General features: G+C 43.4%; 1 protein-coding gene across 2 annotated transcripts in view; it reads left to right on the top strand.

The window, feature by feature from the left end:
- Positions 1-15124, top strand: part of GIT1 (GIT ArfGAP 1) — a 129635-nt gene that overhangs the window by 40761 nt on the left and 73750 nt on the right. For both annotated transcript variants that reach the window (XM_066599584.1, XM_066599583.1), the window contains exon 2: positions 9345-9478. In XM_066599584.1, the coding sequence (XP_066455681.1) occupies positions 9345-9478 (134 nt within the window). The remainder of the gene's footprint in view (positions 1-9344; positions 9479-15124) is intronic.

Raw genomic sequence — 15124 nt, 5'->3', positions numbered from 1 at the left:
AGTCCAATCTCCATTGAGCCCATACAACTCATGTCTGTGCATATTACAACAAGAGACAACCCCCTCTAAGCAAATATCGCTACTACTTCCTTCTGGGGAGGAAGGAATGGAGCGCTGCACAGCTTCTCCTTGAGCCGGACCCCATGACCCCGCTCGCTGCCTGCTATATAGCCACTCCAGCTTCTCATCAAAACCCCAACTGTCCAATCAACAGGATCTGCAGGGCACTTCATGGCAATGGGAAGACTTTCCAGAACCACCTTTATGGGGGAGCCGCAGCTGACATTGGGATGAACTCAAGTAAGCACCACGTGCCCCCGTTGAGACAAACGGAAAAACCATATTGATTCCGCCTTATCCCATGTGGCTAAGAGCCTTGTTGGCCTCCTTTTCTCCTGACTGTCGATGTTGCCAGCGGAAGGTCTTCCTTTCACCTGTCAGTGTTGTTTTTCCCATATCGGATGGCGCGGTAAGGAACGTGTGTTACATAACCGCAGGGCGGTGAGCTCATACATTCTTGAAATGCTTGACGTAAAACAAAATTGTCTCTTAAAATTGTGGAGTCGAATACTTGGCGTTTTGTATGTTGAAATATTGGCTGCGATGGTCGGATATGAGAAAACCTTTTCATGCTAAATACCCTGAATTCTATTCCGTGAGGACTAACCAGCGGCGGCTTGTAATCAGATGGAACATTCGGGAGATTAAAATGAAGAAACAAACAGCCTCCTATAGGTGCATTGTCACATTGCTGAGGAATCTGAGCCGAAATTCCACAACAATGTACAGAACAATGTATGCGGGGTATTACCAAGCTCATCCAACCCCCCCCCCCCCCCCCACTCCCCCAATCGTTCACAGGAGAGCCGGTGTTTGCTCTATCCCATTCTAAAACCCAGAGAGGAAGCTGTCCAAGCTAATGTCGTGCAGGCGGACTCCATCCAAACGTAACAGTGACTTGCTGTCCCCTTCTAGCTGTCGGTGGCTAATAACGAGATATTATCGAGATATTGACAATGCACCTGGACCTCACTATTGCAGCAGGCCTCTGTGCTCCTTGCCATACAGATCTTGGAACAGTTATTATCCTTCTGAATAGGGGGTATAAACGATCAATGTCTATCCTCATCATTGCAATGAGCTATGCCAAACAAGTTGAACAGAGGTCATTGCGAACGGCATGAACCACAAACCTCACTGTTTTGAGGCATACCGTGCTGATAGCCACAACTTCATGCATACTCTGAACCACTGAAGACCCCGCATATCACATCCACAGACTGAAAACCAAGATGGGAGCCGCCAGGTGGACGAGCTTCCCCAAATATGAATGAATGGCCAATGAGTCACACACTGGGCCTTGGGGAACCTGTAAGAAAATCTTTTTTACTACTACACTCCGAATCTGGACAACAAGAATTATGAACGCCTTGCATCAATTAATTTGATCAGATGTAGCACTTAAAGCAATCAGACTTCCAACCGCATCCTCCTGTATACCAGATACATCCGCGACAGCAGCGTCCCCAATGCTGAAAGAATGGTTATTAACCACTTAGTGACCACCCTATAGTGTTTTTACGTCCTGCAGCTGCAGGACGTGTATGGAGGGAGCGCCGCTACCTCCCTCCATACAGCGCGGGTGTCAGCTGTTTATTTCAGCTGACACCCGCGGGCAATAGCCGCGCTTCGCCGTTCGGCCAATCGCGGCTATTAACCCTTTAAATGCATTTAAATCCCCTGAACGCTGTTTGGGGGTCCCGCACGCCCCCCCCCCCCCCCCCCCCCGCGGTGAGATCAAAGCATCGCATGTTAAAGTCCCCCAGGGGGACTTCAAGGTAAAGTTAAAAAAAATCAATAAAGTTTTTTTTTTTAATTGTAAAAAAAAAAAAAGTTCTAAAAGTTTAAATCACGCCCCTTTTGCCATATCAATTACTAAAAAATCTAAATCATAAAATAAAAATATGTATTTGGTATCGCCGCGTCCATAAAAGTCCGCTCTATCAAAGTAGTGCATTATTTTTCCTGCACGGTGAACGTCGTCCGAAAAAAAAAAAAAAAAAGAATGCCAGAAATACACTTTTTTAGTTACCCTGTCTTCCAGAAAAAATGCAATAAAAAGCGATCGAAAAGTTGTATGTATTCCATTGTAATACTATCGGAAACTACAGGACATCCCGCAAAAATTGAGCCCTGGCTCAACTACATCGACAGAAAAATAAAGTTATTGCGCGCACAAAATGACCGCAGAAAATAATTGAAAAAAATTAAATATCTTAAAAAAAAAAAATACAAGTCCTACAGCAAAAAAAAAAAAAGCTACATAAGTTTGGTATCGTAGTAATCATACTGACCCATAGAATAAAAATATCAGGTCGTTTTTGTTGCAGTTTGTGCACCGCAGAAACAGGACGCACCGAAAGATGGTGGAATGTCGTTTGTTTTTTTTTCCATTTCTCTCCACTTCTTTTCAAACCCCAAGGACTCGACACATGTATGAAATAAAGACGCAAACTGAAATTTAGTAACTTTTTTTTTTTTTGTTAACATGGGTCAAAAATTGTGGACCCTGAGGACTGAGCTATTGAAACTTACATACTATCTCAACAGGACAATACTCCGAGCCAAGGCTAGACATCCCTAACCATTCTCTCCAGCCATAAATATTCTTATTTGACCGTACAACATTCAATCTTCTGCTATCTGAAAATACAATAACGTCTCTTGATGCAAGGCTGCCTATGGCCGAGGTGCTGTGAGAGACCTGGTGGACTAGGGTTGAGTCAAGGGGGAGGCCTAGCATGTTGCCTGGGGTGGACAGAACCAGTAAACACATCCAGGCAAGAGGAAGGCTCCTTAGCACCATCCAGCTGGAGAAGTGCCCACAGCCTTGCATCCCAATCCTGGACGATTTGGGACCGCAGAAGGAACACTAGGAGATCCTCAACCATGGCAGAGGTAATGGAGCAGTTTGTTTGTAGTGTCACCAAATCGTGCAGTGAGGAAACTCTCCAACGCATCCTGATTTAATAAGCCCTCTTAAACCCACACTTTGATATCACCACCAATAGGGGACCAGGAAAACCCTGGAAAAAGGCTCAACCGCCTTCCTCACCGCCTTCAGTCAGAAGTCTCTCATCCTAAGCATACAAGGGCCTTACCAATATAAAGCTTATACTTCCACAAATGTATGTTTCATACTAAATTTCCAGGTTGTGGCCACGGCCTACTGTCTGCGTTCCATGACCAATCGAGATGTGCATCCAACAATACCATTGGTTGTTGGTTTTGATAGAATGGCTGTTGCTACGATGATAAATGGTACCTAGTTTGCAAAATGGCTGCTCTTAATGCTCAGGTGACTTGGAATCACTTAGGAGTTGCAAATACGAAGGACTGAAATACTTCTCATCCAATCATGTAGTTTGCCCTTTCGGCATCCTCAGCCACGTAGTCATTGTAGAAAGATTCTATAAATCTATTTAGGATTAATGCAGTTTTAGATTTTTGCTCTCTTCTGCACCATTTCAATTGCGAAAACGGTCTCCCGCGACTCCCCGCACTTTAGGCCTTAGTCAATCATGCCGTGTGTAAAATGCTGCAATCAACAGCGATTGAATTTTTTTTTAATAGGCCTTCAGAAAGAGAACTAAAATAGTCCATACCGCCATTAAACCTAATTGATTATGGAACACACAGCACATATTTTTGCTTTCTTTAGCTTGCAATTAAAGGCCGCTTCCTGACGGAAGGGTTTTAACATTGATTTCACAGCTTGTGGCGGCATGCAACAGAGATTATTAAAAGGTATGGCCCTGGATATGAAAGGTGTGCTAACAAAACAAAATTCTCAGAGTAATAGGAAAAACACTTTTTTTTACACGCCTCGTGCCAACGCTGTCAAAAATGACTTGGAAAGAAATATGTAAAGTTGGCAGAGTAATGCAAGGAACTTGTTGAGTGGCTTACTTTATTATCATAGGTGCGCCCTTGTGTTTCAAGGTGCGTCACAACACACATTTCTTCAACCCCCCACCCTTTATCATTTAAAGCTCTTTTTACACTAAACTAGTCTCGTTTGCACGAACGAACGAGCCAGTGATGTCATCGCTAGCTCCGTTCGATCTCGTGCAGCCTGCTTAGACTTCATCATTGACTTGTTGAACGATAAGCAAGAAGTCAACGATTCTCATTCATCGTTTGGTCATTGCCTTGCATTTAGACCTAACGATTCTCATTCATTTTCTCTCGTATGAATGATTGATATTTTTTTTTTAAGATGATCATTCTGTCTAAAAGCACTTAGTGTGGTAGGAACCACTCCGCCCCCCTCCAGTTTTTCCACTCTGCACCATCCGTCAATCAAAGTCGACACCTGTACTGTCTACCTTGTTCCGGTCCTACGTGCCAGTATTATGCAGGTTTTGGAAGCCAGAATCTGGTCTGGATCATAAAAGGAAAGTTAGAAAGGACAGATGCAACTTTTCTTTTTTTTCATTGATTATGGGTTTTGGCTTAAACCGCATGCAAAATCTGAGCCCCCAAGTTCTGTCAATAGCCCAGGAACTTTGACCCTCTTTAACCGCCAATAGTTATGACTGTTTCGAAGACTTTTGTAGTTCTGCAGTGTTTTGAGGAACTTCGACTTTCCTCCACCAAAGATCTCTGTGGACGGGGTGGGGAGAGAGGAGGGGTCTTGTGGAGAGATGACTCTAGCAAACCGAGATAATATGTGCTCTTGTATAAAGCCTCCATTATCTCTGTAGTAGGAGTTTTCCTTTCTTCCTCTTGCTGGGACTTGACTAAGTAGGTGGGAAGGGCAGGTCACCCCGGGGTTACCAAGAAATGACTCAATTATATATGAATGTGTCACTCGGTGCAGCAGGCATGCATTTATAGGAGCAGCGACTGAAGGAAAGCTCTCTCAATGTGAGGCAAGTTTGTGTACCTATAGCGCAAGCAGGGCTTTTCATGTACCGTAAGAGATGCTTGCACAACTATATTCTCGAAAGACTGCACTCAACACGTGAAGGACCATTTTATGTACAGTGTGGCTCTATTCACAAACCACTCACCAGAATGCTACGGAATGAGGAAAACACATGTTCTTTTACTATCTAAATAAGACTTCATTCATGATGTTCTTCTTGGACGAGTTCCAGTACGCTCTAGTAATTTCCTTTCGTCTCCATATTCTGTGCTTCTATAAAGAGATGAGATCTGCTATATACTTTGCCATTTGTTTTTGTTTGTGCTTGTTTACGGGTGACATGATGTGAATTACGTGACATGACATAATGACCCACTATTCACAATACTACTTTTTTGTATAGGATTAGGCTGAAAAGGTGAGGGAAAAACACACAGAAACAGCTGTCTGTGTATGGTTTTCTGGCTTGGTTTCCTATTCCCAATCATTGTTAAGACTTCTTAAAAAGTCACATTGATTTGCAGGAATGCTGCCATCCAATAGGTGGCGCTGCAGAGGTATTTTTCCATCTTCCTTATTTGCATAAATTACCCAGAGGAGCTTATATGGCCTTATAAGTCTCCTCACTCACCTTCTAGGTGTCCCCACACCCCTTTTGGGTGCTCTCCTTGAGGAGAGACTATGCCATCCCCCGACCCACTCACCCCCAAATGTGTCCACACACTTTGGGTGCTCTCCTTAAGGAGACACGGCACTTCTCCTGATCGAGGATACTTTTAGTACCAGCCCGAAAATCGCTCAAATGAGGAATTTCAAGAGGTGACTGTCCCCATGTAAAAGTGGGACCCAACAGGGTACTCAGCAGGAAATGGCTCATTAGACACTAGTTTCTTAATTTCAGCTCAATGAAACTAAACTACTAGTCAGCAAGTTCTTGCTCACTGTAAACAGGCAGTTCACCTTTTGACTGCCTGTTCGCAGTGATTGGAGTCGGGTGGCCAGGTGAGAGAGACTCTCTTCCCCCCCCCCCCCCCCCCCCCCCCCCCCCTCTCGTCACTGCGGGATTACAACACTCGCATATAGTGACTTCAGATCGAAGGGGAAAAGGGTCGCACATGCATGGTGCTACTCCATTACGTTCAGTAGGGCTGACAGAAATGGCTGAAAGCAGTCGGCTAACTCCAGTAGTTCTATTGAAAATTAATTGCATGTGCAACTGCAATCGCTCCATTCAATCTCTTCACTGCGGGGGCTGCAGTGATTTCCCCCCCCCCCCCCCCCCAAGAAAAATGTATGGAACAGGCTTTGGGGCCAAGTCCACTCCATATCTGGTGGGGGTGAGTGGTTTTCAACAGCTAACTGCCGCAATCGTAGTTGGCTCTGATCACGGCTGCTAACAAAATGACCCATGATGTTTAAGTAGCTAGTCTGAGGGGTGCCCCATTGGCCGAGGATGTTAATTTTCAACCAAGCTTAAACCCTTTTTCAATCCAATTTCCCTGACACCCGCACGCTCCCCAGATTTTATTTATTTTTGGGTGGATTCCTTGAAATAAGTCGAGAGAGACCCGTCATGATGTATAATTAAGTGTAATATGCATATTATGTATATTACAGTATGCAAGAGAGAAGTCTGATGTTGGACCTCTCTACTTTAAAAAGCTGCTTTCAGTTTGGAGGGTTAACAGCCACAATCGGAGTTCTCTCTGATTGCGGTCGGTTGTCAGAGACAGCCGATACCCACCATGTATGGAGTGGATTTGGCTCCCAAGCCCGCTCTATACATGGCATAGGCTGTGGACGGTTTATATATGTGGTATGTGCATTTAGGACATATATAGTTGTATGTGTGACATGGATCCAATGAATGTATAAATGTAAGGTCAATATTAGGATTAGTGTTGAGCAAATCAAAACAGTGAAACCCTTTTTTTCGACAGACTCTTGCTAAAAGTTTGGTTCAGCGTGAACCCGAACCTCAATTTGTCTAGGTCTAACCCACGAAAATCCTCATCCTTCTTTCTCCTCCGTCTAAACAGGAAAAATAATCTATTTTTTCCCTTGTTTTTTTTCCCCCTCCTGTTTCTCACTATCTTCGCCTTAAAAGCAGCTTAAAAGTTCTTAATTACACTCCTAGGTGACCGAAGTATTATACAGGACCTTTATGGCTCTTAGGTGGTAATATGCACCAATTTTAGGGGTGTTGGTGATCTGGTTTGGTCCAAACGAATTCGGAACAAGCTGAACTTTTGTCCAAATTCGACTAACCAGCCAAACTGAACTTTTCAAAAGTTCGGTCATCGCTAGTTAGAATGAAATGGCATCAAATCACATCAGAGTTTTCTCACTATAGTATGTGATTGCATATCGCTGGGATATATGCAATTACTTACTGATTGGTAGGGGTTCAACTGCTGGGATCCCCACCAACCCTTGGAGTGAAGAAGCTCCTTCACTAATCTGTCCTACACAGTCCTGGCCCTGTGCAGGGAAGTAAAGAACAACTCAATTCAGTTGAATGGTGTTGCATGGTTGAATGGAGTGGTACTGTCTTACTGACCAAGTGACTATCCTTCTTTTCCTCAGATAATTTAGGGATGTCAGACATCTGCCCCCTCACCAAGCAGGATGCTTCAGCAAATCCCAGTGATATGCCATAGCACTCAATGATGGGAATACCTCTTTAAGGCATAAAAGTAACATCAAGCAAGAAGTAAAGTTGTGGTTGAGATATTCCTGTTCGTTGCTGTTAATATCATGTTGATATTATAGGCCTCATTAGGAGCTAGTAATGATACCTCCTAGATTTGGGAATCTTCCATATAGCTCATTTTGTTAGAATTGCTTGCACAATTAAGAGGTCATTTTCATTTACTTTACTGAGCCCATCTTCTAGTTTATGAGGAAATATGTTAGCAGCTATGAAATAAATATGGCTTCCTGCCTAGATTTCTGCAGCGCTGATGTGTTTAGTTCAGGAACAAACAAAAGCGATGGCCCATTTTATTAATATAGTAGCATCAGTAATTGTAATTGTTGGTTTTGCTCTCTGATGTCTATCGTGTTCTTTATTCTTCCTCCTGTCACAATCTGTCTGGCGCCCAAAGCTTCAGTCTCGTACCATTCAGATGTTTTCTGTTCCCCACTAAGATTTCTCTTTGATGTGAGGTTATATTGGATTATATTAGGTTGTTTAAATTTACTTCCGTAATATTCAACTTTTGTTCTGTTAAAGAGAACCTGTCATGCGTCTGGTGATGAGGCTGGCTGCATAGCTCCGCCGCCCCGCTGAGTTGATTGCTGCTAGTTATTCGCCTCTGCTCACCCGTATGGGCTTTTCTTAGATTATCTCTTGGCGCGATTAATGTCTCAAATGAGCAGTCTTCTCCAATCCCTGTCAATGGGTGACATCAGAAGGCGGAGAAATACTGATGTCACCCGTTGGCAGAGAGTAGAGAAGACCACTCGCTTGACACATTGCCAGCTATAGGAGCCAAATCTAAGAACTACTATGGGTGAATGGGGAGGGGGTTATCCGGAAAACACAAGCAGCGATAGAGTAGTGGGGCTACGGCTGTAGTGCTAGAATGGCGTGACAGCAGATCTATGAAAGTGTGATGCCACTGTCTCCTTTCAGTTCTGTTTCTTAGAAATAACTATTTTGGGGGGGTTACAGCACTCGGACCCCCACCAATTGGACTTTCATGGTGTCCTAGCAATTGTTACACTGATATCTATGCTTAGGCAACCATTTTATTTGTGTGCTCTTAAGCTGCTTTCATACCTGTGATGGGGCTCTGGGAAATTTCCATTGTTTGGCTCTGTCATTGAAGCCAAACAATGAAAATACCAGAACTACCCAATCTGGCACATTCTGGAGCCAAATGGAAATAAATCCATTGATCATAATTGTATCCATCCGGCCTCTGGCATTTCGACCTGCATTTTACTGGATGAAGCGGCACAGCGTGCTGCACTACTCTTGTCTGGGATTTCTGCTTGCCGGATCTGTGCCGAAAGCTCCAAACAGAACATCCAATGCAGATGTGAAGGGGTCCCTGCTACCGTTGTAAGTTACTGTTCTAGAGATATAGGATGCAATACAGGACTATGGGGGAGACTGATGCAGCAACTTCGGTGCTGCAGTGAGACTATTTTAGGGTCACTGTTACGTGATTGGCACAGGGGTTGAGAAGCCCCTGTGATAATGCCAATAAAAAAAGGATAGACGTTCATAATTTTCAAGGATTTGTAAAATTTTCTATTCAGTACCTTGGCGGCCATCCTGCACTCAATTGATATATTATGTTGCTTTTAATGTGTTATATTTTTCTTACGTAATCTGTTTGTTTTCGGTTTCAGATACTGTTGCATCTTAAGTGTTGATGATGATGTGACTTATTTTGCTCTACAGATCCTGGATGGGCCTCCATAAACCGGGGAGTGCTGATCTGTGATGAATGCTGTAGTGTGCACCGCAGTCTTGGAAGACACATCTCAATTGTCAAGCATCTTCGACATAGTGCATGGCCGTCGTCACTCTTACAGGTCAGCCTCTAAATGTCTCTTTATCAAGACATGAACTAGTACAACAAAATGTGTAATAATGTTACTAGGGGGGAAAAACAGTTGGTAAGGTGGAAATTTGGTCAAAGTGATCTTCTGATGTGAAATAGATGTATGTACAAAGATGAGATTAGTAGAATTTGTCATTTTGTCCAACCATTGATTTCGAGAATAACAGGGTTTTGCCTTTGATATCTGACAACGTTGGGATGTATAAATTTGAATGGCTATTTACTTAGAAGAATGTGTCAAATCTCCAATAGCAAAACTTTGAGTGGTTCCAAATAAAGTTTCTTAGGCCCATGCTGAACCTTAGAGCCACACAGCTTTTTTTCTCTTAAGATTCCATGAGAGAAAATCGTGACAGAATTCAGCACATGATATATTATGAAAAAATCTGAGTGATATGCCTAAGCGAGAATATTGTGCCTCTAGGAGGCACCACATGTTGCCATGCGAAGTGCAGTCTTTGCAATGCTGTATTTTATTTTTGGCATGCAACGACCACTTTGGGGACTCATGGTGGATATCATAGAGTCCCTCCTACCGTTCGACAGAGGAGAGAGCCGCTGCAAGTGGCATGCTTTTCAGCAATACAGCTCATGCACTTTTTGAGTCGAGACTATTTCAAAAGCTGGTTTTCAGAATGTTTTAGGCCTGGTAGAACTATTAGTTATAAGGGGTCAGATCTAGTGTTTTTTGGAGGCTGATGTTATAGGTGAACTTGCAAGTTTAACGTTGAATAAAGCAATGGTCTAGATGGCACCCATCATAGAGTTCTTAAAGAACTCCAATCTGTGATTGCTGCACCTTCTAATTTGTTAAAACAGTCCCTTCTGAAAAATGATGTTCATGATGACTTGGAGAATGATGAGTTCAACTCATCCATAAGAAATGTATTTGAGAAGGTGGCCAATTTGAGATCTGTGGTAGTTCAACTAATGGGAACTCTCCTGGAAAATAGGATATTTGACCACTTAACCAACAACCAGATCATGTCATGCTAATCTCATTGATTTCTTTGACTACATAACTAAAGGGGTGGATGAAGTTGGTGCCATGAATATTGCCTATCTGGATTTCACTAAAGCCTCTGATACAGTTCTGCATAAAGAGCTTCTAGATAAGTTATTGAAAATTGAGCTTAATCCTTTGATAGTCCAGTGGATTCGCAATTGGTTAAAAGACAGAGTGTTAACGGAGTGTATTATGAACAAAGATGAGTTACAAATGGTGACCACAAGGGTCTGTCCTGGGTCCTATTTTTTTAGTACGTCTGTAGGTGCTATAAGAGAAGGTTTAACCGGAAGGGTTTGTCTGCTAAACACACAAGTCTGCAATATGGTTGATACTCCTGGTGGTGCCTCGAGCATAGAGAAAGATTTTTTCCATACCGGATAAATGGTCAAAACAATGGAAGCTGCAGCTCAAGGTTTCCAAGTGTAAAATAACGCACTTGGTGAGAATCAATCCTTAGATTGAGTATTGTATTGTCTGTTTTGTGTTATCCAGGACATCAAAAATGAAGGATTTAGGGTTATGACTTCGGACTGCCTCAAAGTGAGCCCACAGTGCGGTCACACAGCAAAGAGCACAAGTAGGATGCTTGGTTGCATAGCTAGAGGTATAGTGAGTAGAAAGGGGGAGATTGTGATCCCACTGTTAAAGAGCTCTGCTGAGACCACATCTGGGATACTGTGCTCCGTTCTGGAGACCTCACCTACAGAAAGGCATGGTTGGAAAAATCAACACTAAATGAAGTCAAGCTGTCTGGGATAAACATGGGTCTATCCTGAAGAGAGCGAGAATATAATGGCAGACTAGATGGACCATGTGGTATTTTTCGGCCATCAATTTTCTGTTTCTATGCATCCTTTTAATATATTCAGTTTCTAAGTTTTTAATTATACATATTTTTATTCGGATGTGTGCAAATGTGAACCGGATCTTGGGAGCAACAGCACATTGTAGGTCCAAGTCCACACAACTCGGTTGAAGAGCAATGACCATGGTTGAGCAAACCTGTCATTACAGGTCACTTGAAGACCCCTTGCACCAGTAGCCAGCATATAAATCCCCTTGGTATTCACAACTATGACTACAGCTGCTTCCCCTCTCGTTGCAGTTCATCTGGATTGTACGCTTTTTTGCATATAGTAGGTGTCCGAGCTATTGGTTACTGCAAAAAGAATATCTGATATTCCTTTACTAGTAGAAAGCCCGTCCCAGGATGGCAACTGCAATCTATATACAGTATATAAATATCAATTCTCAGGAGCCACTTACTGCAGCCTTGCAGCTCGTTATTCTTCACCTTCGTTGGCATTTCATTAACTCCATTCTCTGTGCTTGCACTGCTTGGCGCTCCTCTTCACTACTTTACACTTTTTGTAAAGAAAAAAAAATCAAGCTCCTGGAAGGAGTTAACGTTTTACTGCAAAACCTGGCATGCAGTTACATCTTAAACAGATATATAAATGATTAGAGTTCTGATGTGATTAGATGAACGGTCTTGCCACCTGAGGCCCAAAAATGGTTCCACCCTTGACCTATAAAAAGGCTCTCAGAGGCTCCTTGTGTGTGGTGACCTCTTCTTCCGCTTATGTAGAGCTTGTAGACCACTAGACGCCTCGATTTGAGAGGGGGCACATTATTGGAATTCAAGAAGCTGGATGGTCGTATCGATCAATTGCCTCCACCTGGGCTGTTCTGACCAGACTGTTAGGAGGTGTTGGGACCAGTGGATGCGTGAGGGCCCGAATACAAGGTGACCGGGCTCAGGATGGCCTCGACGGACCACCAGTAGAGAGGATTGACTGATCATTTAACAAGAACAAGCAGCTTCACCTGTTTCGTTGTCCACCATCCAGAGACAGGATGCACCATCAGTATAGTCCCCTGTGCTTGACTGAAGGGCATTTGGTCTCACGGCATCCATTGCATGTACTACCTTTGACATCCTCCCAACTCTGTTTGCAGTGGTGCCAATGAACAACGAAACTGGACTGCTATAGAGTGGAACCGGATTGTCTTCAGCGACAAATCTAGGTTTATTTTGGGCACCAATGACAGCCATATTTGTGTCTGGAGACCTAGAGGTGAGTCCCCCAATCCTCCCTTTGCTGTGGAGTGGCACACTGCCCCCACAGCTGGTGTGATTGGGGGGGGGGGGGGTCATCGCATATGACAGTCGGTCACCCCTAGTAGTGGTACGAGGGACAATGACAGCTCAGCGATATGTTCAGGACATCCTTCAGCCATATGTGTTCCTCTCATGGCAGCTTCCAAGAGGCATTTTTCAGCGGGATAATGCTTGGCCGCACACACAAGGTGTCACAGGAATGCCTCCACAATATTGCTATACCTCCGGAACCTGTATGCATCCATGCCCACCTGTATCCCAGCTAGAGTCAGTACAACAGGGTACTAGAGCCTCCATGCCCGCCCGTATCACATCTTGTATCCAAGCTAGAAGTGGTACAACAGGGTACTAGAGCCTTCATGCCCAACTGTATCCCACTTTGTATCCAAGCTAAGAGGCAATAATAATCTTTATTTGTATAGTGCCAACGTATTCCGCAACGGTACAACAGGGTACTGGAGCCTACCTTTTAAGGGATCGGTTTTCCACAATAAACTATCCTTTTGCTTTGATAGTGTAATCACTTATAGCGTTATAATCGCACATCGAACGTTTTGTCCAATTCTGACAACTCTTGGGTGCTTTATTGTATTTTTTTAACAAGAATATTTGGGGATGTACCAGAATTTCAAAGGACTTCGGGTGCCTGTCCACAGGCACTGCTATGGAAAGCGCCGGTCCCCTCTCCACGAGCAGAGAATCATTGCGATTCTCCGCTCGCGGACGGCAATTCACAGCATGCTGCGAATTCCCCCGATTCTCCGTGGTCAGCCAATCTATTAGATTAGGCTGACCGGCGGAGATTCGTCTGTGGCTCCTGCTCCCGGGTGGTGGCTCCCGCGGGATACCACAACGCCCGTGGACAGGGGGCCTTAAGTTTGAAATTTGTTAAATCAAGATTTTGCCACTTTGTCAAACCTTGTTCATGGACCATCAGCAGATGATGGATGAAAGTGTACATTTTATGATGCAGCTTGTGTGTTTTGAGAGAGGTAGCGTCACACTAGTGTGGATGTAGATGGTGAGGCAATTTGTTGTACAGGGTGGGCTTCAGAAAAGTAGCCCGACACGACACTTATGAAAGCTGCCTAAAAATAAATCTCTGTTGCCCATAACGGCCAATTTCATCTTACCTCAGCAGTATGAGACAAAAGCTGTTCTGTGATTGGTTGCTATGGGCAAAGTTGTTTCTATGCAATATATGTAGGGATAGATAATGGAAGTTAATGTTCAATAAAGGCAACAGAGTTTCTCAAAAAGTAAAATGCAAGTCTGATGGGGAGCAAAGAATGGTGTAAACGTAAGTAATCCTTTCTTGTTAGTGGCTACATTATATTACGTAGTGTGTAGAGGCAGCGGGGATGTTCTGACTATTCCTCAGACAATACACAATTTCCTATTGTAGCTAAAAACATTACTCATTCCGTCCACTGGCACAAAGTCTCAACTTTCCGAGCGCCCAGACCATGGCTCCCGTTATGTAAGCAGACAGTGGTAACTCTGTTCTAGTCGTGTTCTCCCGGTGGATACAGAAGCAGTTGTAAGGATCATTAGCCTACAAGTTTCTTCACTAAATGGGGTCATGCTGGCTGTAGCGTATATATGTTGTTGGCTTACGTCTTGTGACTCGAAGAGATATGACAAGTATATTTTATAGTGCACAAATAAGTTTTGGACTTTAAAGAGCACAAACTCTGAGCTAGAACCTCTCCGTTTTGTTATATCTGTATATTTAGACAGCTATGGGAAATATATTATATTGAGAATCGAAAACCTGTTGTGAAAGAAATGTGTAATAAGATATTTAACCCTTTAAGGACCAATCTGTTTTGTACCTTGAAGGTTCTGTGATTTAAAAAAAAAAAAATAAAAAAAATACTAGCCTCTATTCCTCTCCTGTCGGCTACTTACCAGATCTTCACTTATCTTCTCCTGTCTCCTGCAGTCTGGGGAGGTCACCTCACCTCCAGCTGGCTGATTCCTCTCCTTCCGGTGAGGTTATGTACATTCACAGGCAGTCTTCTTTCTGCCCTGCAATGTACTTTACGTCACAGTTTATAGTCCAGTAGGGGGAGTGCCGATCTACTTCAGAGACTGCTCAAGCGAGCTGTCTCTGAAATAGAGTAGCATTCCTTACTAGCCAGTGAACAATGTGACCTTCCCTGACCAGCCTGGAAGAAGAATGTGAGGAATGCAGCCTTCACAGCAAGCCGTCCGCCTTCGGTGAGGTGACCCCAGTGGTACTGCGGAAGCTCAGCGAGGAGAAGATCTGGTAAGGAGACTGATGGGGAGAAATAGGTTAGTATAGAATTTTTGTAATTAATTTTTTTTAATGACAAAACTCCAGACACCTTTTTAGTGATTTTTTTTTTTTCTTTTTTTTTTTTAACCCATGTAAAGGTATAACTGACCATTTTTTTTCTTTTCTTTCAGCTACCAAAATTAATTTTTGCTGAGTTTTTTTTTTTTTGTGACCATATAGGGCT

The sequence above is a fragment of the Eleutherodactylus coqui genome, chromosome 4 (assembly GCF_035609145.1).
Source record: "Eleutherodactylus coqui strain aEleCoq1 chromosome 4, aEleCoq1.hap1, whole genome shotgun sequence".
Lineage (NCBI taxonomy): Eukaryota > Metazoa > Chordata > Amphibia > Anura > Eleutherodactylidae > Eleutherodactylus > Eleutherodactylus coqui.
This window is presented reverse-complemented; position numbering and strand designations above follow the sequence as displayed.